The sequence below is a fragment of the Rhinolophus hipposideros genome (assembly GCF_964194185.1).
Source record: "Rhinolophus hipposideros genome assembly, chromosome: 4".
Lineage (NCBI taxonomy): Eukaryota > Metazoa > Chordata > Mammalia > Chiroptera > Rhinolophidae > Rhinolophus > Rhinolophus hipposideros.
In genome coordinates, this window is record NC_138050.1 from 51015420 (window position 1) to 51042094 (window position 26675).

The 26675-nt window shown below is 43.9% G+C and overlaps 1 protein-coding gene across 2 annotated transcripts in view; it reads left to right on the forward strand.

Moving 5' to 3' along the window:
- The window catches only part of RASA3 (RAS p21 protein activator 3), a 124857-nt gene that overhangs the window by 23258 nt on the left and 74924 nt on the right, over positions 1–26675 (forward strand). For both annotated transcript variants that reach the window (XM_081046095.1, XM_081046094.1), the window contains exon 2: positions 22586–22703. In XM_081046095.1, the coding sequence (XP_080902221.1) occupies positions 22627–22703 (77 nt within the window). In that variant the 5' untranslated portion in view covers positions 22586–22626. The remainder of the gene's footprint in view (positions 1–22585; positions 22704–26675) is intronic.

Sequence of the window (26675 nt, forward strand, 5' to 3'; positions counted from 1 at the left end):
TCCCTGCTTAACCTTTGGAATTAAAGGGTAGGGTGAAACCTGTACCTCTTCCAACAGCATAAATGGAAGATATTTTAAGTTGATCATGTTCTATTTGGAATTACTGCTGTCGTGTTGTTACCCCAACCACAATTTGGGATTTGACAGGCCCCTAGAAGTACCGGCTTTGCTCAAATTGCATCAGGGAGAACTCTAATTACTTGGATGGAGGTTTATGTACTCTGTTATTACCTTTGAGGTTTTTTGACCAGCTTGTGTGGTGAGAGGCTTTTTTGGAAAGTTTGTCACATATGTAGTTGAAAATACTGAGACTTCTTCTTATGTGTGTTGTGGAGAGGCTGGGTTCTGCGTGGGAACGTGGGGTGTGGGAAGTGATGCTTCTCTCCTGAAGACAACAACCCACTAGGATTTTGTCTACAGCTCATTTGTGGCATCAACAATTTGCTGTTCCGTATGTAGTTGTAATTGTTTCACCGTGAGCAGCCCTGAGTGGTGATTCATGGCAGCTTGGTGTCTTGTAGGCTCTCCTACAATGTGGAAGTCCCATGTTTACCGTCTCAGCGCCAGCACCTCTCCCATCAGCTCTATTGACTGATCAGTATTTTAGGACGGATTTACTGTCGCCAAACAAGCATCAACCAGGGGTCAGTTTGTGAGTTACCAGAGGAGGGTGTCCCTGTGGGGTGAGGCCCTATCCAGGCCCCCTTGGGGCATGTGGAGCAAAGTGGCTGAGGGGATGTGTCCCATGCTGTGCGGGGCGCAGGCCAATGCTGCCAGCCCCGACAGACTGGCTGACCTGCAGTGTGAGAGATTCACACTCAGACATGCTCTGTAGTGTTCCTGTGCAAAGCATATTGCAGGACCACTTAACCCAGCACAGAAGCCGCTGGTGGCCAGTCAGGCCGTGGTACTCAAGATGGGTGCACAGTGCAGTCCCCTGGAGGCTTTAAAGCGTCAATGTTTGGTCCACTGACTGACGACCCGATTCCATGGGTCTAGACTGGGGTTCCTGCACACTTTCACAGCACCCTCCTCTGGGAGTGGGGGATCTAATCTCTGCCAGGGTTGAGAGGAGGAGGAGTAAGGCAATGAGGGTGGAATGCGGGGGTCTTCTGCCATGTCACCCTCCTCTGGTCTCCCCTCGTATTTCTGCTGTAAGGGTCTCCGGCACAGATGCTCCTCACTCTGGTCTCCTGAGGATTGTCAGCAACTGTGGCTTTGAGCCTTTTGGGTGCTGTGTGTGTGTGTGTGTGTGTGTGTGTGTGTGTGTGTGTGTGTGTGTTTATAAAAGTAAACATTTTCACTGAAGAAGGTTTGAGGAATATAGAAAAGCAAAGTTAGAATATGAAAAGTTGTAATTGCACATTGGGTGCCTTTTGCATGGGTAAACCCCAGAAACTCCCTTTCTGCAGGCAAGACTGGACTGTCACTATGTCTGTGGGTGGTTAAGACATGGGGCACGTTTATGGGGTACCTGCTGCGAGGATGCTTTGAGCATGAACATCCTGTTTATTTCAAATCTGTTAGTCCTGTGCTTAAGCTGGAGGACACCCCTCTTATCAAAGAGCACCCCTCCCTGCATGGTACGTGGAGTTTGTCATGTTCTCTACTTTGGAAGCTGGAGATGGAAGCATTTAGAGATTTGAGGGCCTGGCCTCAGCGAGAGCTTGGTGCCATATCAAGAGGACAAGTTTTATAACATTTTTTTTTAAGATTTTTTTTTTTTATTGGGGAAGGGGAACAGGACTTTATTGGGGAACAGTGTGCACTTCCAGGACTTTTTTTCCAAGTCAAGTTGTCCTTTCAGTCTTAGTTGTGGCAGGCACAGCTCAGCTCCAGGTCCAGTTGCCATTACTAGTTGCAGGGGGCACAGCGCTCCAACCAACTGAGCCATCCGGGAGCTCAGCGGCAGCTCAGCTCAAGGTGCCGTGTTCAATCTTAGTTGCAGGGGCTGGAGCCCACCATCCCTTGCAGGAGTCAAGGAGTTGAAATGGCAATCTTGTGGTTGAGAGCCCACTGGCCCATGTGGGAATCGAACCGGCAGCCTTTGGAGTTAGAAGCACGGAGCTCTAACCGACTGAGCCACCACCTCTTGGCCCCAAGAGGACAAGATTAAAGTCAGATGGTCCCAGGTTCAAATTTAGCTTTGACGTTGACTAGCTGTGCACTTTGAGAGAACAGTAATGTCGCTTCTCTGCCTGGTGTCCTCACAACCAATCTCCTTGGGAGATAATGGAATAGGAATATCGTGAGTATAAAGTGCCCAGGTTTGTACCATGTAAATGTCGGTGGGCGTTATCCTTGTCGTCTTGAGCTGTTGTGGGTTAGGGATTATTTAGACGTGACTGGAGTGTAGACTGGTGCTGAGCTTTAGAACTGGTGTTGTAGACGTGAGGCCGTGAGAGGGTTCTAGTGTGGACGGATGGGGAAGAACGGAGAGAAAAACAGACTGAATTAGAGACGTGAAGGGAGCAAAGAAAAAGATGCTTGGTGCTGTTTACATGTTTCTCAAGATGAGACCGCAGTGCCAGTGGTTTGGACTGAAATAAAGCCAGCTGAACGTCCCATGACCGAGATGAGGTTCTGAGAACTCATTTGTCAGGCCTGGCTCTGTGCTGCCTCTTGTCTGACCCCAGGAATTGACAGTTTCTCAGAAAAGTTTCCCTTGGGAAACTCTCGGGATTTTGACCCCGTTGAAGGTTGTAAGCATATGGAGGTGGAGACCGTATCTGGCTCTGAATCTGGCTCTGCCCTAACTCTCCATGCAGCCCCTCGCCTGTTGCAGCCCCAGCGGCCTCCTTCTCCTTAGCTCTAAGTTGAATTGCTGCCAGTTGTGTTATTAGGGAATACCTCTCTGATAAATTGAATATTCATTCACTGTGATAATTTAGTGGAATCAGATTTTTATGGAAAGACTGTAATTTACTATGGAGACGTTTGGGGACAATTTAGAATAAGTCAAGCTGAATAGTTGTTATTGTGATTGGGGGAAATCATTGACCCAGCCCTCAGAGTGAGGTTGTTTCCTGACAGACCAACACCTCTCTAGTCTTGATGCTGAACGTACGCTTAGCAGGTGTGGTTATTGCCTAGTGTTTTCGAGCACCAAGAAAGCTGCATGGTGATGATAGTCATTGTTCAAACTCTTTGTTGGGTGGTGGGGGGTTGAGTGGGAATAAAAAGGCTCAAAATTGTTATTGTTGACGGTTTATTCTGTGAGTGTGCCAGGAACCATGGCATTCCACAGGCGGTATTATCCTCATTGTACTGGCAAAACTGAGGCTTAGTGGGTGAGAGACTCACACCTCATCTGAGATGACAACGGAGGAGGGCAGTTTGACTGGGTGCTGGGCCACGGGTGTAAGCCTCTGGTTTAGAGAGTACTGTGCTTGGCTCCATTCTGGAAAACTCAGCAGTAATTTGAGCCCCTCTCAGATGACATTGAGGTTCATTCTACCTTGGTAGGACCCGGCTCACCCTCTGAGCCTGGAGCTTTGAGCTTCCCGGGGAGGATTGAGACGCAGGTGGTGGTGGCCAGGACCCCCTTTTAGCCGGAAGCGGAGCTGCCACACGCAGCTCCTGGAGGAGCCCCACGCAGGCCCTGCTACCTGCCCAGGTGGATGTCCAGGTCATGGGAGGCCCAGCTCCAGACCCAGCCACATGGGGAAAAGGAGCCCAGGTCTCGAGGGGCACGAACACGGGCATGCAAAGAAATAGCCTTGCACGCTTCATGCTGACGTGTAATGCTGACATTCAAGGAACAGGTTATGAGGATGGAAAGTTAAACCCCTGGAATCATGTTATAAGAAGGCAGAGTACAAAATGTTACATCTACTCATCACCAGGGTGTAAAAAGTATCAGAAAAACATACAGGGCTGTGCTAGGGCCTTAGGCTTATGTGTGATTTTTTTCCTCATTTTTTTCTATATTTTAGATGTTTTAGGCAGTCATTTTACACACACACACACACACACACACACACACACACACACACACACACAGAGTTAGCTGTTGCCTGTTTCTAATTCAGGCCCCTGTGCAAAACATTTGGAAAGTTCTCTCTGCCCTTTTGTCACCACCTCCCCTAACACCCCCACCCTTTGCCCTCTGACCTCACAGCCTTTGTCCCTGCCTGGCCTGACCTCCATTCTTTCCATTCCTCTGCCTCCTGATCCCCTGACTCTTGCCATCCAGGGCCTGCCTGCCTCCCAGGGTTCTGGCGAGGAGGGACTGACAGAAGGTGTCTCAAAGTACTTTACATTTCTTAGACATAATGGTAGAAACTAGAACTGAGGATTTTCTATGAATTTATAATTTAATTCATGGGAAATTGTGAATTGCCCCTTGATTGAATTACAAGCAGTCTAGACCAGCCAACGGCTCAGATTCTGGAGGCCAAAAATGGAAGTGGTGGGGAAAAGGAACAACTTTGTAAGGATAAAAACTCAAGATGAAACTGAAGTGAGCAAGTTTTCATAGGTAAACAACTGGTAGATCCCAAACTCCAAGTAGAGCTGACAGAAAAAGTATAGCAAGGCCAAGTTTGGCTAGAGAACTTTCTTTAAAGTTAAGTGTTTTAATCAAGCAGCAGTGGTGTACTTTAAGACGGGTGTAGATAGTTTAAATTTAAATTACAATAAATTAAACTATACACATGGCAGAATAGTATTTCATTGTGTATATATAGAACGTCTTTATCCAATCATCTGTTGAAGGACACTGCTGGTTTCATATCTTGGCCACCATAAATAAAGCTGCAGTGAACATCGGAGCACATTCTTTATGGATAAATGTTTTCAGATTTTTTGGGTAGATACCCAGGAGAGGGATTGGTGGGTCATATGATAATTCTATTCTTAAATTTTTGAGGAACCTTCACATTGCCTTCCATATACACAATGGAATATTATTCTGCCATAAGAAAAGATGAAATAGTGCCATTTGCGACAACATGGATGGATCATGAGATTATGCTAAACGAAATAAGTCAGACAGAAAAAGTCAAGAACCATATGACTTCACTGATATGTGGGATGTAAAACTGAAAGCCACAAAGTAACAAGACAAACAAATAAGGAAACAAAAGCTCATAGACATAGATAATAGTTTAGTGGTTACCAGAGGGTAAGGAGGGAGGGAGATAGTAGATGAGGGTAAAAAGGATCAAATATATGGTGATGGAAGTACAGACTCTGAGTGGTGAACACACAATGTGATATATAGATGATGTATTACAGAATTGTACACCTGAAACCTATGTAACTTTACTAACCATTGTCACCACAATAAACTTTAATTAAAAAAAAAGAATACATGTGGAATTTTCAATGTTGGTTTATTAGCTGTAGCTAGACTTTAAACCAGAAAAAGTTATTCAGAAAGTGTAAGGGCCAGGTGCCTGCTTTGTATATATGTTAGTATGTGGAAATAAGATTATAACTTGGAGACTAACAAAAGTGATACAGTTGTTAAATAGATGTTTATATATATATATATATATGTATATATATATAATTTTTTAATATATATAGTCAACTTTTTAAAGTGTTAAGCAGGATATTCTTAGGTTTCTAATAGGCAAATCATATCATTGAGACTACAGAAGCAGATCAAAATATATATGGGAACCTAATTTATGATAAAGATGGCATTTTAGTTTACTGAGGAAAGAGTGATATCTTTAATAAATGGAGTTGGCTTAATTGTTTTTCTTGAAATACATCCTACCACACCATATACAACAAATTCCATATGGATTAAAGGTTACAATGTGAAAAAATAAAACAAAAATATCAGGAACATTTTGGAGAATATTGTGAATAACCTCTGGAACGTGGGAGAACTTCCTAAGTCATCAGTCAACGAAAAAGCTGAAGAGGAAAAGACAGCAGAATTGATTACATAAGCAGTAAACATTTCTGTATGGCAGAAGACACTAAGATGACAATTGGCAGACGTGAAGGAAATGTCTGTGGCACACATTCATGACCAACCTGCTCACAGTAGACCCGGAACGCTCACATAGTGGGACAAACCAACTATCAAGAGGCACAAGGGCTGTGGAACGACAGAAGAGGAAATACACGATGTCCCACCAGGCCCACCACCACTAACCAGGGAAGGGAAGTGCAGACCCTCAGCAGTGACATTTCTCTGGTATTGGGCTTGCACCCTCACCCCCGGGAGTAGCTGTGCTCCGTCCCCACCAGAGAGGCAAGTAGCCTTGGTGTGGAGGGGTGTGAGCTGTGCCCTGGGCTGCCGGGTGGCAGCAGCAGCTTGAACTTGGTGCCACAGGTTGAGTTTTCAGAGAGCAGTTGGGTGAATACATCTGTGTTTGTGCCTTCATCCTGTGGAAAACACTGGCTTTCCTACAAAGGACTGAGACAAATCCATAGGCAAGAATACACTTGTCATGTAGTAAAGAGAAGCTAGTCGAAGAGTCGTATACAGTATGAGCCTATTTTGGTAAGCAAGTTCAGAACTCCGCCCTCCATATATCAATACATTTATTCCTTGTGTGGCTCTAAGATCGTTGAAAGGTCTTGAAGTATCCGCACCAAATGGTCAGCATTAGTTATAGCATAGTGTGGGACTGGTTGAAGGGAGAGAAAGATAATTAAGTTTTTCTATATACTATACTTACAGAGTGTTACTGGTTATAATGAGTATATATTTCTGTCATAATTAAAAACATTTAGAAATAGGTATAGAAAAAAATTGAGTTTCCTTATAAAATTCTTCATTTTAAACGTAGAGCTTTCTAAAAGGAACTATGCGTGTCATTCACTGCCTATGAATTATATACACATGCTGTATGCCCAGACACGGGCTAGGTGATTTTGTAGCGTGTGTCACAATGTGGACCCCACATCCTGGCTCAGTGTTGCCACCGGCACTCTGTTGGAATCTCCCATTGCTGAACATTCAATTGTTTCCTTTTTTTGGTCAACATAAATATTGTTATAATAAACATTGATCATTCATAAATCTTTGTTTTGTGGATTGTTTTCGTAGGCGACCCAGATATTGATTTATTCATGGTCTTTTAAAAGTATTCTTAAGAGATTGAGAACGGTCAACTTTGGAAATCATAGCCAGGCATAAGGGGAGGACAGAAGAGCAATCTTGAGGCCCGCGGGTGCTTTCATTTTTCCTGTACACGTGTGGCTCTGGTGACAAAACAGGTGCCACACTGTTAAGCTGAAGGTCAGTGAAAATGTGGAACATGAATTTCTGTTTTGTCAGCCTTTGCCCCTTGATGTGATGGTGTTTTTTCTGGGAGGTGGGAGGCAGGTGGGGTGGGGTCCTTGTCCCCATGTGGGGGGCAGGGGGCTGCTCCACTTTTGTCTGAGGGGCTACAGAGCCTCTTTCCCCCACAGCCCCTCACACTGAGCGTCTCTCCTGAAGGGGTTGCTGCCTCACCAACACCTGTTGGCTGTGCTCTGAGAGCCTCAGCTGCTGTTATAAATAAACTTGCCACCAGTTACAAAGCCTCAAAAGGTGAGCCCCTTCCCCCTCCCCCTTTGGTGGGAGGACAGCACCTGGGACAGGTTTATCAGATGGTTGATGGCCCTCTGGGGATGTGGCCGGAGCCTACTGGGGTGGGAGCTTAGGTTCTCGTGTGGGGGTCTGTCTCCCACCCCCTCCACCCAGGAGAGCCCACTCCAGCTGTTCGGTCTTCCTTCATCTGGGCTGGGAAGGCCCCTCGGTGAGGCCTGCAGGGCAGCGCTACCTGCCCTGGATGGGGAGGAAAGTCCTCTAATGAGGGCCTGGAGTTTGAGCATGGGGGACAGGTAAGGGCTCGTCACTGCAGTGGCCTCTGAATTGGAGAGGATGCTGGTGACCTGGTATGTTTCTGTGTTTGCTCATGTCTGTGACATTAGGACTGAGGAGGAAGGGACATTGCAGCAGAACCAACTAGCACACGACAGTCTCTGTACTTAGAATCTGATCTCTCCCTCTCGGGCAATCTTTCACCGTAATAAATAAGGAAGGAAAAACCAAAGTTTTAATTTTGTAGTTTCCTTATATTCTAAAATTGCCATTAAGACTCAAATCCAGTGGCCAGATCAGGCTTTTGGTTTGTGGTTCTCCGCAAGGGACAGCAGATTAGAGACTGTCGTTGTGGCTGGGTTCACTGAAGTAGGTCCAGATGCTCACACCACTGTTGGGTGGGGGGTGGGTGCCTTGGCGTGTTATCCCCTGATGACAGGGTCAGGCAGAGAGGTCCGTTTCTGCTGGCTGCAGTTTCATGTGAAAACAACCCAGAGGCACTGGGCTTCCTGCAGGGTTTTATGGCCTGTGCTGGGCTTGTTGATTCCAGTAGCCCCTTGAGGGGGAGAGGTGCTCTGCTGGCCTGGGTGTTGGGTGACTGTGGGCAGCATGGGCACATCTTGAAGTTTGGCCGCATTCAGCAGTTAGCCTGCCTTGTGGACCCTCCCTCCATGGCAGAAGCTCTCTCCAGGGCTCCGTCCCTTGTGCTGTGAGCCAGCCTGCAGGTCCCTTTGAAGAATGGAAGTCTCTGGAATAAGTACAGTGTGCTTCTGGGATTCTTTGTGCCTTCATTGGTGCTTTTGAGCCTTTTAGACTATTGCACTTTGATTGGAGAAGAGCTACCCCAAAGGAGGGTACTGAGTTCTTCTGGACACCCCTGCACTGGCCAAGTCTGCTCTGAGAACGTCTACTCGGACCCAAAGTCCGATAGGCGCCAGGCAAACAGGCACAGGTCCCACAAAGCATCCTGTGGGGCCCTTAAGTCTTTTCGCATCAGCGAGTTGGTCAACCCGCTTCTCTTTTTGCCAAATACCACCGCCACGATGGTGACAGGTGAATTTAGTTTGCTCTCTGTGCCAGGTGTGTGTGTCTCAGAAGGACTTGGTTGCCCTTGCTGTGACACGTGAGGACACCATGAGTGGGTTCCAACGACTCTGCTCTGGGCCATGCTGTTGACCGCTGGAGAACCCAGAGTAACATACTTGAAAGTTGAAAACCATCCTGTGCTTAGGCGTGTCAATATGGTCTCATTTGTCATGGTCTCATTCAAATGTCCCACTTTCTTCCAGTGTAGTAGTCAGCTTATAAACTTGGCAGTGTTTTTTGCCTAATTAGACTAATGGTGATGTTTAAAATAATTTTGGAGTTTTAAACAGCTCTTGAGAGTTCTCTCAGCAAAGAGAACTCTGACTTCCTGTGTGAGATGCTGGAGTGCCAAGGGGCTGCGGGGAGGGGGGGTCTACTACAGCTGGTGCCGGGTTTGAAACAGCCTGTTTAGGCCCTGGAGGGAGCGGTCACTAAGCGTGGGATGCTGGTGGCATGAGTCACGCTGGGTATACTCCATCCAGATGTGCGGGTGGGTCTAGAATCTCCACAGTGTTTCCTCCTTGCAGTTGGGGAACAGTATGTTGAGTTTTTCTCCTCTCGTGCATATATACGAGCTACAGCTAAGAGAGCAGCCCATAGCCCATTAGAAATAATTTTAAAGCTTTCATTACTTCATTCTATAAATCCCTCCATACTCTGTTTTCTCTTCAGATCATATAAATCTTTTGCCTTTTATAAATCCCTCCAAAGGTCCTGCCTCCGCCCCACCCATGTGCCTTCCAACTGCCTCTCTCTCCTTGCTGGCCTCAGTCCCAAGGAAGCCTGCATTCTGGAACATTCCATGGGGTTTCATGTCTCCCTGGATCTAAGTCAGCCTGCATCTCACCTGCCCTTCCTGCATCCTCTTCATCCCCTGCAGGGGAACCCACCCCAAAACTCACGTCTTCTGTGAAGCCGTTGCCTTCCCAGCCAGAACTAGCTCTTGCCACATGTTTCTGTGCTCAATCTGCAGTCTCCAAGGACAGTTTGTGGCCGGCACATGCACAGTTAACCCGCAGGTCCTCAGGGTAGGGGCCTGGGGCTCCTGTGAGCATCCTTATCGCCCCCACCCCAGCTGTGCTGACGCATGCGTGGCACTCGTGCGGGACACACATGCCTGCCTGGCCCCTGGCTCTTCTTGAAATTGTCTGCCTGACAATTGCCTTCAGTCTTCAGGTGCTTGCTCCTGGCAGTGAAGCTGTTATGAACATTCATGTACACGTTTTTGTTTGAAGACCTATTTTCAGTTCTTTTGAGTATATACCTAGGGGTGGAATGGCTGGGTCATGTGGTAACTCTGTTTAACTTTTTGAGGAACCACCAAGCTGTTTTGCACAGCGGCGGCACCGTTTTATATTCCCACCAGCAATGTACAACCATCCCATTTCTCTACAGCCTCATTGACACTTATTTTCCTTTTCAAAACAACTCTAGCTGTCCTCATGGTCTGAAATCTCATTGTGGTTCCGGCTTGCCTTTCCAGAATGACACATGATGTTGAGTGTTTTTCATATACTTGTTGCCAGTTTGTTCATCTTTGGACAAATGTCTGTCAGGTCTTTTGGGATGGGGTCATTTGTCTTTTTGTTGTTGAGTTGTGGAGTTCTTTATATATTTTGGATATAAGACTATTTATCAGATGTGTGATTTGCAAATATCTTAGCCCTTTCTGTTGGTCACCATCTCATACAGCCTTTGCATTGCCTCAGATCTTTGTTCTCACACCTTGAGAGTCGTCACCTATTTCTCTTCACATCGCAGTGCTTCTCCTGTTGGTCGTTGGAGAAAAGCAGTTGGCCAGCCTTGGTGGTCGTGACCTGCAGGGAGGGCTCTGTCCTGAGCTCTGGAGGTCATTGGCACCTTGCTCATGGGGGTTGCTTCCAGCCCAGAGCGCCCTCTCCCCTGGGCCTTCACCACTGTCGTGGTGGCTGGGTCCTTCTCATTTGTCATCAGCACCTTCTGCTGCCACCGTCTTATGACTGGCATCTCACTTCTGGCTGCTGAGAGCAAGGAAGAGAAGGGAGGAATTTTATTGGTTTGTTAGGAGGGAGCAGTCTCTCTGCTTTGTGCAAATGAAAGTTAGAGTATCGCTAGGGCTTTTGTAAATTGCAGCCTTACTTAGAGAAGAGCAATTGCAGGTATATTACGAACGTTCATCTTCATAGATGCCACGCCCGCCCACACAAGCACAGTAAGTAATAGGCCTGTTACACACAAGCATCTTCACAGATGCTACACTTACCTACACATGAAGTCATGTGAACAGATAGCCCTGCATTAAGCTGGCCGTGTCATAGCTGCCTTCACTCTTAGGGAAACCGCCCCCCAGGAAGGATAAAAAATAATCCTGACTACAAGATACGAACTGCTTGAGAAACTGAACCTGTTGTGTATTTAATCAACTGTAAGGATAATAAATTATATATGAAAATTTTAATCTTTGGTCAGGAAAGGCTGTCAGAGTCCCATTTAGTCCCAGAATAATATTAACATATGAAAGAGCTAATTCCGTGTGAGGTCTTGTTTTAGTAGTTAGATGGACCTGAAATATTCCACAGTATATCTGAAAGTATTTAGGCAGTTTTCCTTTCAGGTCAGATGTGAATGGACAAAGGACCTGCGCCATCCAAAATTCTTTCCAGAACTTGTGTTTTGTACTAGATGTATTAATGGCAGGCTCTGATTTTTGTAAGGAAGAAAATGGTTTTTCTATTCTTTTGTTAACATCTAAGAAATTGTCTTTCTCAGGGTCACGCTAGGACTCTTTCACAGAATGGTGTGGGAAAAAGAAAGAAAAGCAAAAATAGTACCAAAATATACAGGGTGGAAAAGAGCAGAGTGAAATCGTGTGTTGACTGTTTCCGAAAAATAAACCTAGATCTTGAAAGTGAAGATTCTCTTTCCACCACAAATTGGGAATGGTTGTCTTTGGCCAGGTTAGGCGTCTTATTTTACACATCAAGACGAGTCAGTGGGCTTACGGCAGCAGTATGCATAATGACTTTCCCCAAATTTGGTATTTTCCAGATTGTCTTCCTTCCTTGATTTCAAAATAACACTTAATGCAAACTATGAAGAATTTTTGCTGCTAGAATCCAGGAACCTGCACTGTGGTGGTGACAGCCAGTCCTTAAACTGGTCAGGGTTTAAGGTCACCTTGACCAGAGAGGATTCTGGTTGGAGGATGGGGTGACGCCCCGCCCGCCACAGCATCTGGGGTGCCGGGGTGTCTGGTCAAGCTGAGGTCTCAGCGCCTTAAGTGCACCGCTGGATGTTTTAGAGTTAGAAGCGGTAGATCCAGACACAGTTGGAAAAATTAGAACTTGATAGCAAAGATGAGTTCAGCTCCCCTAGATTTTGTTTCCATGGATTCCATCAGAGTAGTGTCTGTCTGCCCAGCTTCTGTTAGCTGGTTTGTGGGGACCTTGTTTTAGGGAGAACAGAGGACAGGAAAGCTGTATAGGAGTTCTGGACATGGCTTTAGCTCTCGAATAAATGGAATCAAGTTAGATCCTGTAAAAAGAATCCTTTGTAATAAAGAGGGCAGAACATACATACACACATCAGTTTTCACCTCAGATTAGCAAAGATCCACAATTTTGATAATACAGTACTAGCAAGGATATAGGAAAACAGCGTTTTCAAACGTGGTGGGAATGTAAATTGCTACTATGGAGAGCTGTTTGACAATATGATAAATTTATATGAAAATTACGAATTACCCTTTGTGCCAGAAATTGTAATTCTAGGAGTTTATTGTTTATCATACAGAAATGGAATCTATACAAGGTTATTTATTGCTGTGTTCTTGGTACTACCGTGTTTCCCTGAAAATAAGGCCTAGCCGGACCATCAGCTCTAATGCGTCTATTGGAGCAAAAATTAATAAAAGATCCGGTATTATTATATTATATTGTATTGTACTGTACTGTACTGTATTGTATTATATTATATTATATATATTATATTATTTATATTATATTATATATATTATATTATATTAATCAGACTTGGTCTTATAGCATATTAAAATAAGACTGGGTCTTATATGAATTTTTGCTCCAAAAGACGCATTAGAGCTGATGGTCTGGCTAGATCTTATTTTCGGGGAAACACGGTAGCAAAAGAATGAAAATAACCAAAGTTCCTATTCTTAGGGAAGGTTAACTAGACCGTGGTGTGTTCACTTAATCAAAAACTGCAGCCCTAAAAGAGTAGGAAGTTCTTAATGTACTGATAATCTCCTCAAGGTGTATTATTAATACCAATTTTTAAGAAGCAATCATTAGACTAGTATGCTGCAACGTATGTAATATGTTGGCTTATATTTGCTCCCCAAAACTTCACGAAGAACAAGAGTCTCATTGTTGCTTGTGAAGGAGGCTTCAAGACAGCACTGATATTTGGACTGTTTGATATGTTTCAAGAGCTCTTACAAATAGAGCATTGCCTTAAAGATATGAAGGAAAGTTAATTTGAACCCTGAATTTATATTTAGTCAAACTATAAGGACACTTGGGCAGGCAAAGATGGATCCTCCTTGTACCCCAGAATAAGGTGACTGGAGGAGGTACTCAGGCCAAATGAAAAAGGAATGAAGCAAAGGGTGACACGGTATAAGAAGTAGTAGTGTCTGGATATGGCACGGAAGAGGCCAGAACACTTTAGGGACAAGAAGTGGCCACCTTGAACCTCGGTGCTCAGAGGGCCTGCTGAGCGGGGCCTAGTCATAGTAAATAGTTGCACAATCTTGTTGTAAATGGACGTCTGTGGGATTAAAAGATTTAGAATCAAATTATAAAGAAAATGGGTAAGACCGTTAGATAAAAGGTACAGAACAGAATGAAATGTTAAATACTTGACAATGTAAAGACAGTATAACAACAGAAATTGGGTGGTGGGGGTGGGCCATGTACATGGCCTTAAATTATTTGTCTTTCAGAGCAGGGAGTTGATGGATGAGTCGTGTTTTTCAATTAAAATTTACTGGGGTAAGAATGGTTTTTAAAATTACATAGGTTTCAAGTGTATAATTCTATGACATCATCTATATGTTACACTGTGTGTTCAGATAGGTGAGTTTAAATTAATAAACCAAGAACTGTCAAAGAGGTTGTTAAATTTATAATGTTTGCTCAAAGAACTAAGAAACAGGAATTAGTAAACAAGGCTATTTCTAGAGACTGGTTCTATGGCTGCGCATGAGGCTATGGAGTGACTCTTCACGTTTAATTTTGGACTCCTACAGCTGGAAATTTTCTACCATGCATTAGTGGTACTGCTGAATAATAACAACAAAAAATATGTATACAAATAAAAATGTGAAACTGAGTTCCATAGATCAGGCCTCTGGAACCTCTCCAATTTTCTCTAGAAAAGGGAACTAGCTTTTCTTTTTCTTGTTACCCACGACTCAGGGCCAGCTCTGCTGAGCTGAGAGGAAGCAGATGGATTTCATTTTTGTGTGGTTATTACCCGAGCTTCCAGCAGAGATGCCCTCGCAGTCATGCATGCCTGCTTGTCAAGTCTGGCTGTCTTGTGTGAGGTGTTTTCCTCTGTGTTTTCAAAGCCAGTGCTTGAACGGATAAACCCAGAATAGCTCATGGTAGGATTACGGGCTGGGGAGGTTGCTCATCTGGTCAGAAACGGGACATGAAACCCAAAGTGATACATCCCAGACATGCCACTGTGCAGAAGGAGCTTCCATCTGTGCTCTTCAGAGACAGTTTCATTATCTGCCTGGCCATTGCCAAAAGTATTTACTGTCTTAATCAAACTAGCTACAAATCACCTCCCGCCCCTCATTTGGCCATCATAAAAAAAAATTGAGAACAAGTATTTCTCTGATACAAAGCAAAGGTATCATTGAAAAGACAGATACTAGTAAGTGTCAGCGAGGATGTGGAGAAATTAGAGCTTTCTTACACTGCTGATAGCAATATAAAATGGGGCAGCCACCATGGAATATAGTTTGGAAGTTCCTCAGTTAAATATAGAGTTACCATATGACCCAGCAATTCTACTCCCACATGTAACCAAGAAAATTCATAACATGCATTCACATAAAAACTTGTACACATATATCATAGCAGCATTATTCACAATAGCCAAACGTTGGAAAGAACCCACATGTCCATCAGCTACAGAATGGATAAACAGATCATGCTACATTCATACAATGGAATATTATTCAGCCACGAAAAGGAATAATGTCCTGACACATGCTGCAGTGTGGTTGAACCTTGAAAACATGCTGAGTGAAGAAGTCAGACTCAGAGATCACATATTCTATGATTCTATTTATATGAAATGTCAGAATGGCAAATCCATAAAGATAGAAAGTAGATTATTGGTTGCCAGGGCTAGGGGTGAGGGGAAAGGAGAAAGGGGATGTGACAATTAATAGAACCTGGCATGTTTCAGAGGGGATGAAAATGTTTTAACGTTGATTGTGGTGATAGTTGCACAACCCTGTGAACATACTAAAAAGCATTGAATTGTACATTTCACATGGGTGAGTTTTGTGGTATGCTGATCCTATCTCAATAAAGCTGTTTAAAAAAAGCAGAAATCAAACACACACACACACACACACACACACACACACACACACAAATGAATAACACCTCTGTAGGAGAAAACAGCAGGCTACAGGATTGGTGGGATTGGTGTCCACTGCCAGCAGGAGCTCGCCAGTTGTTAGCCCAGCTGTTCTGCCAGGTTTGGCCAGGGGTTCTCCAAGGCGACTTTCAAGGTGTTCATACAGGCATTCTCCCAGGTGTTCTTTTCCTTGTTCTTCTCTGGGTCACATTATCACTTTTAATGGAAGTGGGGAGTGACAGGTGAAGTGCAGTCCTAGTCTGAGGTTCCCTAAGCCCTGACAGCAACCCCCCGACTGCGTTTCCTGTTTGGTGTGGTCTGGGCTGGCTGGCACCTCCCATGTAGTGTCCACATGCACAACGATGGGGGGCGGCAGGGGGCCTCCATGCTGGTGAGTCTCATCCTGGGGAGTGCCCAGGGCCTGCCCGGGGAGAGCTCATACCCTCCTCTTTGTAGTTTCAAGGGGTCCTCACTCTTTCAGAGGTTTCCATAATATCCTCACCTCAGCAATAAATGCCTGCCGTGGTTGAGGGTCTGTTTCCTCTTTTCTGGTCTTAATAGCCATTAGACAGAAAATGAAGCATTAGGTGAAATATTATTTTATAAACAGAGACACAAAAGTTTAGTTTCTAAGGAATTAAAAATACCTATACAACATGAAAAGGAAACGAGTGTTTCTTTTTTCCTTTTGTAAATTTTTCTTGTCTTTTTTCCTTTTTTGGACTTAATTTTACAGCTTTTATTTAGGATTGAGTTATTATCCAAGAACGTTATTTTCATTTCTAGCTTAATTGGAAAAGCACAAAAGATTAGAGCATGCATTCCCACCCCACCCCCACCATGGGAAAACACCAGATTTTGAAAGAGAGCAAAGTTAGCCAATGGTTTGTGTGTTTTAAGGTGCTGAATAGATTTAATTCAATTCAAAATTGAAGATCTAAACAATTCTGGAGATATTCTGTTTACAAAATTAATCTGAAAGTGGAGAAGTGGGTGATTTGTCATCTGGCATTCTTAGTATGTTAGGCTTTTATTTCTTGTTTAGGAGCCTAAAATGCACTTTTCTTTAGACTTGTGAGGTCTCCTTCCCCCAGCCCCACTCCTGTCCTGGCAATTCTGATCATGCGGTAAAAGCAGAGAAATACTGAAGATGCTCCACCAAATTTTAACGACTGTCCTGGAACAGGGGGTCTGCATGGCTCTTCAAGGAACTTATGCGTAAGTGACAGTAATGGAACAGCCATAGTGGAGTGGGGAGAGTGGAGGAGCAGGAGATGCTCTATGGGGTGTGACCTGTTCAGAAGACTGCAGTGTTTAGGGTGGGGACCACAGTGTGCAGGGGGGGCAGGGGAGCGGGTGTTGGCCCAATTATGTAATTGTAGAGGTGCCACAAATCTTTGCCCCAAATTATTTCCCCCAACCCCCCCAACCCCCCCAACCACACACACACTGGCAGCTCGCCACGGGGCTGTCTATCTAGCCAGAAATTGCCATTATCCAAGGTGACCCCAGATGCCGCTTGGATTGTGGGAGGAGATGGGAATTTCTAGGGATCGTCTGCATCTTGGCTGACAGACCAACGCTCTGAAGAGAAGAGACACGGCAGTTGGGGTGAGGTGTGGCTATGAGATGTGGTATTAGGAATGGAAATGCCAGGTGGAATTTGTCCTGAGTGGGAAGGTCTAGCCTTGAATTAAGTGTAGCAGGAGAAATTGGCCCCTCCTTGGTTAGCACCCACCTCCTCTGCTGAGAACCCTTTCACAGGGTTTGTAATTCCTATTGTGCACTCACTTCTCCTGATGGACAGAACAAGAAGTAATGACATAAAGCATGTTTCTGTATCTTTTATGACATTGTCAGGGAAGACATGCCCAGTCTCCTGTGTGAGGCTTCCAGCCATGGAGTTGCTATAGAATGGAATTTCCTCCTGAAGAATTGGTATATTTCATTTTTTAAATAAATTATGAGAATTGTGGGTTCCCACCGTATTTCCATCTGTACCTTAGCTACTAGGAAAACTCAGAACTCAGTTGGTCACTATATCACACATGTTGGAGTTGGGTAGATGTAATTTTCTTTCCTTTTACCATATTTCAAACTTTTAATTTCAATTTTAACAGCCATATTTTATACTTGTCTTTTATACTGTAACATGTTATCTGTCCTTTTTGGAAATGGGAGGAAATCCAACCTGGATGTAAGTAACTATTCCTGGGCCATTCTCCTCCCGGAGCAGAGGTCCTCTCTGTTTGTGATGGTGGAGGGGTGATGCCCTGTGGAGGTCCAGAAAGCTCAGGGAGGAGTTTTGCACTTCTAAATCTGTATGCAGTAGAGGAGTCTGTTTATAATTTGACTGAGAAATCCAATCTCATCTGGTTTTATGGAGTTTTGTGGTATTTAATATCAAGTGCTAAAATAGCAAGGCAGCCAAAAATATATTCAAGGAAATAGAATATTTTAATCATGAAATTGATCTCTTTGGGGAAATAGACTTTTATGTTGTTATAATAATCTATATTGGCCAGCAGAATTTGTAGACCCATTTCGGTGTTCTAAATCAGAATGACTAAAGGACTGTCTAAAGATGCAGAGTGTTAGGAGTGGTCATTCTTCCACATGTTCCGCTATCCTACATAGAGGCTCCTTGCCTGGATGGGGATTGCGCTTACAGGACTAGTGCTCTGGGCTCACGGGCCTGTTCATGCATTATTTTAGTGAGGCTGACCCATAGTCGAGTTGAAAACCACCATATTTAAGTAAGAAAGAACCAAGTTTCAAAGCCGTGCAGACCTGGTAGATTCAAGCACATCTGGCAAGTACGTCCCCAGGCATTTCTGTTGGCTTCAGGTCCAGGCTCACAGCTGGAAGAAAGGTGGTGTGTCTGTTAGAACCCTGGACTCGACCCTCACCCTTCCTTCCCTTCTAATGCCTCCTTCATTCCTTCCTCCATCCGTCTCTTCTGTGGGTTTAGTGAGAGCACATTGGCCTCTGTGTTATGTGCTGGAGGGCAGCCAACAGGATCAGATGCCCCTTGGAGGTAACATGGGTTTGAGCCATTGCCAAGGGTACCCCGGGGTCTGTGAAGACCCTGACCTACCCGGTAGGGGCTCATAGGGCATTCTTGAGTGCCCTCTAAGGAAGCCAGACTTTCAAGATGGGCAGGGGGCTTCTTTATGAGGGCTGAACCTAGCGGAGGTACCGAGACTTCCCACGGCTTCTCCAACGAGGCTCTTCCCTCTCTCTAGGTCAAGCTGGAGACCCAGCTGCCCAGGGATTTGGGTTTTCCTGGCTGAGTTCACTGAGAGCATGCATGGGAATTATTACCAGTGGTGGCTAGGGGATGATGACAGCTTTCAGATCCTAACCTTTGTTTTCCTTACCCATTGCCTGATTCCTGTAATTAGAAATCAGTTTGCTATTTCAGTGCTGTTTAGTTTACTGTTTTTTAAGTGCTGCCTTTTCACTTCTGTTAGTAAATTAGGCATTCAGAGATGGTATCAGGTACCAAATTTGCTGTCTTTATCAGATCTACGATGGACAATTATGGTTGGTGAATAGTGTAAATTTTGGAGATGCAGTTATAGGCGGAATCATACGAAAATAATTACTGATTTGGTTCTTAGAATGAAACCAGGGTTGACTTCTCTTTTACCTTGCATACAATCTTCTATGCATCCATTCATTCAACAAACAATTCAACACCTATTGTATACCAGGACCAGCTTTACATTTTTATGTAAATGTCTCCACTTATTAGGAAAAAAAAAAAAAAGCTTTTTCTCTGAGAGAGATAAAAAGGCACCATAATATGTAGTTAAGGGAAGCAGCCTCCAGCCTTTGGCATAAATAATAACATGGAAGAAACAAATCTGTTTTGAGTATGGTTAAGATGAAACAACCCCTGAGAGTTAGGACATCCACCTCCGCTCTGCTGTAGGGCTCCAAGCAGAGACTTGGGAGTAACTCAGCCCTCTGGGCCCTTTTCTGGCCTAGGTGGGGTCCCCATCTGTCAGGATCCTGGGCAGATGACGTGGCCTAGGGCGGGATGCTGGACACTGCTCCCAACCCTCCTGGTCTGAGCGGTTTATTCATGTTGGCACAGGTCGACCAGCTGGCTCTCTGGTGTCACCATTGTCATAGCAACCAGGATGTTTCTATAACAGTCCAGATGGGGGGCCTGTGGAGTGGGAGGAATGTGGATCAGGCTGCCTTCATCCCAGCGCAAGATAACTTGATGTTTTCACATTTTTAAGCATCTATTGTTCAGAGAAAGCTCTTCTTTCTCTTTTATCCTGACAGTCCCCCACCTTGAAGTAGTGTCAGCTACTATGGCTTGTGTTCTGAGGCTCTTTGGAGGATAAACAGGAACAAAATCCCAGTTCTGTATTTCCACCAACGACCATCTCCTTTGGACTCTCAATAAAGTATTTTTTCTCCTTTTAAGAAACAGGAACTTGCAGCTAAATATCTCATTTGTTGCAAAAATAATTTTTCAAAGGGAAATAGGATAAGCCCTAAGTCACACCATAAAGGTGACAACTAGAAAATCAATAAAGTCAGGCTGGTTTTGAGGTTAAAAGATTTGTGCACACGGCAGAAATGATCAGTTCTAGAAACAGAAGTGGAGGGCTGAAAGGGCGCATTTCGGACTTGGCTTGTGTGCTATGGCTGCCCTTTCGGGTCAGCTCGGTGGAAGCACCAGTGACCAGGACACCTGCATCTGCTCCTCCCTCTCTCTCTGGAGAAGCCCACTGAGCCCTGCCTCCCCCGTTCCTGCCTATGGGTTCATCTCTCACCCTGCATGCATATTCATGTGTACATATGACCTTTCACATCTGCCAGAAGCCTTCAGAGAATCTGTCTTTTGACATTTAACAACTGACTGGAAGCTTGGCTCAGATTCAAATACCTCTTACCAGATTGGCCATGTTTTCATTTGCTCAACTCATGTAAAAATGGCACATTCTGGGAGCATTGGAATGTTAAGGTATTTTAAGGATAATAGTGGCAATTAGAAAACATTTATCTGTTAATTTCTTTTTCTTACCAACTAATAAATCATTGATGATTCCCAAAATAAATCTGGAATCTTTTGAATTAGAAGAGTCCCAGCGCTGGAGGAGCCTTGGAAACCTCTTGCTTTTATAGTTGGGGAATCTGAGGCCCGGGGAAGCAGGTCTCTTGTTTAGGCCACGTGCAGGAAATGATCACACACACAGATTACTACGGGTGCTGCTAGAAATCCTAAAAAACACGTTGTTGCATCAGAAATAACATTTATTGGCGCAGAAAACATCCACCCAGTTATTGAATGACTTCTGTTAACTTGCTGCTCTACTTGGTCTCAACTGATAATAATGGAAAGTTAAAAAAGAAAACAGTCAAAGCGAGTTTATCTCTGCCTTTTGGAGGCACTGGCATGCCAGTTTGCAAACCGACATCTTTTCAAATAAGCTAACTTGCCTATGTGAGTTATAATGTATGTTTTTGTTGGGGTTATGCAAAAAAATATGTGACTGCACTAGCGGGCTTTCATGCTGAGTGGTCAGCACTGAGCTCTGAAGATGGACTTCTGAGCAACTTCTACGCTGATTTTGGTTTGTTTTCTTTTTCTTTTCTGTCTTTCTGTCTTTCTTTTTCTTTTTTTCCAGTTTTAACAAGAGTGAGGTAGGTTAACAAGAGTGAGTAGTCTTAACAGGTATTATCAGCATGTGTCTGGGCTCTTGTTGGCAGGGTGCTGGGTGCTCAGACCTGTCCTTTTCGTAGTGCTGGGTCTGGTGCCTGTGGACGCCTTTAGACCAGGAATCTTTACAACTCAGAGACAAGGAAGGCTCTGGAAGGTGAAAGTATGTTTGAGGCATTTCTTCCATGGACTTCACCTGGGTATCAGCTGTCCGGATTGAAAGCCACCTCTCATTCATCCCTGCTTGCTCTCAGTTCACAAGGGCTGTTTGGATCTGCCCTTCATGCTTGCTCGAGCTTCTAGCAGAGGATGCCAGCAATTGTGGTCTTGATAACGATCTCTATCTAGACAGACCCAGGGTCAACTAGGGAGTTGTGACTTTGTGACATTTTCTGCAGGGCTGGCCAGGTATGCTGGCTGACTTGAAAGTTCTTCCCTTTTCTTCAAATGTGCTTTGATGCTTCACCAGGCTTCTGTGTGAGGGAAGGGGCTTGTGGGAGAGAAGACGCAACCTATAGCAGTTCTTTCTTTCTGGACTTTTTCCTAACTGTATTTTTTCCTCACTCTGTATTTTAAACAGCTGTAGTTCATCATTTACTCTTGTCAATAAAAAAAAAAGTTCTTAATTATTGCCCAACTTTATCGAGTACTATTGAATTAAATTCAAAATAAAAAAGGACCTGGGGGATGAAATGAATAAGCAAAATATAGTACATATACACAATGGAATATCATTTAGCCTTGAAAAGGAAGGAAATTCTGGCACATGCTGTGGCATGGGTGAACCTTGAGGACATTAATCTGAGGGAAATAACCCAGAGACAGAAGAACAAACACTGTATGATTCCACTTCTTTGAGGTTTCTAGAGTAGTCAAATTCATAGAAACAGAAAGTAGAAGGGCGGTTGCCAGGGGATGGCCGGTGGGGAGGAGGGAGGAAACGGGGAGTTGTTGTTTCCTAGGTACAGAGTTTTGTTTTGCAAGATGAAAAAGTACTGGAAATTGGTTGCACAACAATATAAATATACTTAACACCACTGAACTGTACACTTAAAGATGCTTAAGGTGATAAATTTTAATTTCTATTTGTATATATATCTTACCATAATTTAAACATTAAAAAAATCAGAGGGACTAATGTGGGTAAAACAAAACAAGTAATCTTTAATTCCTAGGCAAATGGACTCCTACTTTATCAGTTTGTTTTAGAGGTTAACGTGTATGTCACTTTGCATAATAACAGTACAAATGGTATTCTCATCAATGTTTTGACTTGTGGTAGCAAGAAAACCAAGACTTTGTAAAGATCTAATGAATGTACGAAAGTGGAAACAGGTGCATTGCTACGAAATAAATCCATTATTTGGAAATGTGTCTGTGATTAGCAAGGGGACTAAATAATTCTATGATGTGTTGATGATATATTTACACTTGTTTTTTAGGTGAAGCCAAAAATCTTCCCACTTACCCGGGGCCAAACAAGATGCGAGATTGCTATTGTACCGTGAACCTGGACCAAGAAGAGGTTTTCAGGACCAAAATCGTAGAGAAATCACTCTGGTAATGTCTGCTCTTGCTTTATTTGATACTGATAAGTTTTCTTCTATATGGAAAATGTCCTGAACACACATGTCATCTTGCCATTTAGTTTGAGCGAGGATTAGGAAATAGTCATGTGGGCTCTAACTTATAGGACAGTCATGGCACAAGTTTCCATCCTTGGTGCTTGTGATATTCCCTGAAGGCTCTTAATGCCCAGGACTGCGCAGCATAAGGGGCTAAAGCATACATATGTCACTGTTGATTTGCCTACCAGACAGGTCTGAGTGCTTTCTAATTAGAGATGAACTGGAAAGTGTGTACTGCAATAGAAGAGTCCAAATCAAGGATTTTGAGAGGGTAACTATTTGGAAAGCTTTTTTCTTTTTTTTCTTTCTTCTTTTTTTTTTTTTTTTAAACTAACTTCCTTTAAATTTTCTGAAAGAGGCATGCTGAGGATGGCCACGGAAGTAACTATTTGCTGAGGCAAGAGATCTAGAAAACATTTATTGATAGAATTTGAGGAAGAGAGAATTCAGGTGAAAAAGCAGCATTTATGAGAAGTTGGCTGTATAATAAAAACATTAGTGCTTCTCAAGTTTAGCTTGCCTAAGAATCACTTAGAACACAGATGCCAGGGGTGGGGCCATGATTTGCATTTCTAACAAGCTTCCTGGAGATGCTGCTGCTTCAGCCCTGAGCCACACCCCAAGGGATAGGAAGAGATAGACCCTCAAGTCACGGCAGTGTACAAAGGGCAGGAAAAGAGAAACCACAAATGTGAGCGGTGAGGCGAGGCGGCAGAACATATCATTACACACGTGTCAGCAGGTGGGATGGGAGTTAGTGGTTTGCAGTCTGGGGGCAGCATAGCAAAGCCAGTAGTGGGGCCCTGAATGTGTTGTTTATATGAAGGGGTCAATGGAGCATAGAAGAATCCCTGTGCAGCCAGTGATCCCACTTTCAGGTTTAGAATTATGGGTTGTGTGGGTCCATCCGAACAGATATTTTGAGTTCGAGAACATTTTTAGCAGATGAATTCTATCTTGGCATATTGTTACTTCTAAGTGGGAACACACAACACATTCTGATGACTTAATGAATTTAATTTTTAGAAAACTGTTAAGGATCTCCTGCCCCGAAAACGTGGAGACACATTTCCTTCTCCATCTGCACCGTTGCTGCCAGTGCTGGCAAGGCTGCTTCTGAGGCCAAGCGACTACAGTTGTTGTGTTAATTTAATGCATGCTCCAGATTCCCTGAAATAATGTGCTGGAGAAAAATGAAAAGACTGAGGAATTTGTCAGGAGACAAGTCTGGCTTTGGGTTGATGATAAGATGATATTGGGGAAGATGATGTTGTCATAACCCTCGAGCGTTATTTCTGTTAGCCTAATGCGAGACAAATCCTTCCTGTGTTTAAATAGTAGATGTTAGCGGCCTGTGGATCATAAACTTGGAGAATTACTGTCAGTCTCTGTAAAGCTGGGCTTTCCCCAGACCTGCCAAATGAGGATTTCTGGAAGGGAATTCGTTTGGAAACCTCGGTTTTGGGTGAAGTTGAGAAATGGGTACCATTGTCTTCAAAATGTTTCAGACATATTTAGAAGTAGAAATTATGGTTTCTGGTCTTGGTGGCACTGGAAAATGTGATTGTGGAACAGGAAAGGGAGGATGAGCGCTAAATAAAAACAATGATGTAGTAATTCTGTCCTTTCTGGGAAATCAGCTATCTGTGATACAACCAGAATCAGGTGGTAGCCCCTGAAACGCTGTCCTAAGAAGCCAGTTAACTCTAGTGAGGGCCCCGAGATAATACTCCCAACTCACCAGAGCTTCTAACTCCTTCACGAATTATTCACACTCTCCATACAGACAGTTTTAATAAGCTTAGTTTTCTTCTTCATTAATATATTCATAAACTCAATGAAAATTTATTGAGTGCTTATCTAATACATCAGATAAGGAGAGTTGTGCTGTAGGCAGAAAGTTATAACTGACAGCAAAGAAAGAGATAAACATACACAAAATTATTCCAAGAGCTTATTTAGTATTTAGTATTCAGGCAAAAACCCTATTTCCCTGATGGGCTGTGGAAGCTCTTAGCCTCAAAGCTCTACTCTATAGTGTAAGGACGAAGACAGATAAACCCACTTCATCAAAGAAATCAGTAAGGAAAGTTGCTGCTGCCACTTAGTGCTAAATACTTGAAACCAAAAACTATCTCTTGTGAGTTTACAGCCTGAATCCATTCCACATCCATGGTTGAAAAATCTCAATCCATGAATATACATACATTAATGCAGTCCCTGGATTAGTAGTTTGTAAGTCACCAAGGCAACGATAGGCCAGTCAGAAACAAATCCAATCATCTCTTTTAATCCAGGTCTCAAAGAATTGTCTTATATAAAGTTCCAAGGAACATGAGCTCAGAGGAGAAAAATACACAAAGAAGGCAAGGGAATAAAGTGTCAAATGCATTTGCCATGAGAAACAGCAAAGAACAGCAGAATCAGACCTGCAGAGTTTACAGAATGTCAATTAACAAAGTTTAATGACTCTGAAGTAATAAGGGACAAAATAAAAACACGAACAGGGTGAGAAATGATAAACAGTGACTGAACCAATTTGAAAAAGAACCAAATAGAATTTCCAGAAATGAAGAACACAAGAATTTAAATGAAAAACTCAGTGGATGAATTAAATAGCTGATTAGATGTAGCTGAAGGGAAAATTGGTAAACTAGAAGGTAAATTTGAACTATACCCCAAAGCCACAATGAAAGGCAAAGTATGAGAGAGGTTTAGAGACAGAAAGAGAATGATGTCTAAATATGTCTCATGGTCATTCCAAAGGTTAGAGGAGAGAGAATGGTGTAGAGGCCAAATATGAGGATTGTAAGAAGATGACAGTTAAGGTCCAGCTTACATTCTTGAGTGGCCTTGATTGGAGGAGCAGAGCCCAGAAGCGGAAGACTGGTCTGGGGCCCCTGCCAGAGTCACGGCAAGAGGACAAAGGCCCAGATAGCAGCTGGGAGAGTGGAAGGAAGTGGACGAACCTGAGAAGCAAGGCCACTGATGTTTACTGGCCCAGGCCACCAACATGGGCACTTGTCAGCCAGCCACTCCCGAGAGTTCAGTCGTTGCCTCCAAGGAAGCAGCTGTTCCCTGTTTACTCTGTCATGGAGCAGAATCTCACATCTCCCCAGCATGCCTCCTTCCAGGTTCAGAATCACCTTTGAGATTTGATCATTCATTTGACAAAGTCACTGTAGAAAGCAAGGAGCTTTCACTGCTGAACTCAAAAGAGTCAGAGGGCTTGGTGGCCTGGCAGGCTGCTGGTCAGAGCTGGCAGGGTCTTGCACCGTGTCCGAGGGACAGAGCACTCCAACAGGAGCCCTCCAACAACCTCTGGGAGAAGAAGAGTCAGCCTTGAGCTCAGCTGCTACCTACCAGTATTGTCTGTCTGCTGACTCAGCATGAAGTGCAGCCCAAGTGTATGAGAAAGAAGAGGGAGAACACACATTGCCTTCCCTTCTTTTCACCAGGTTGTCCGTGGGATCAGACCAGGCTCCGACCACTCTGTGCTGAGTGTCCCCCAGTGTTAACTCTCATCTGCCGCATAACTACCGATTACTGAGCGAGTATCTTAGGAAAAGTGCCCTCATGCGTTCCTTTCTTTTTCCTTTATTTTTGATGTGGGAGAGTGGGGGCTGAGAGATGGCATCTGTTGCAGATTTGTTTGTAAGAACTCATTGGCTCAGACACATTTGGGAGAACAAGCCCTTGCTCTCTGGCTTTGTCCCTTCTCCAGGAAAGTGATTTTGGGAAAAGTTTCTGCCCTGCTAGGAAAAATAACTTCCTGATGTTGAGAGTGAGTTATAAGTTTTTAGTCCTTTAAATGGCAATCATTATTCGTGAAATGTTTATGTGAACTAAAAGGCTCTATAAAATTGGGTTGGCAGGGTGGGCGCGCAGATGCAGCTGCCTGCCC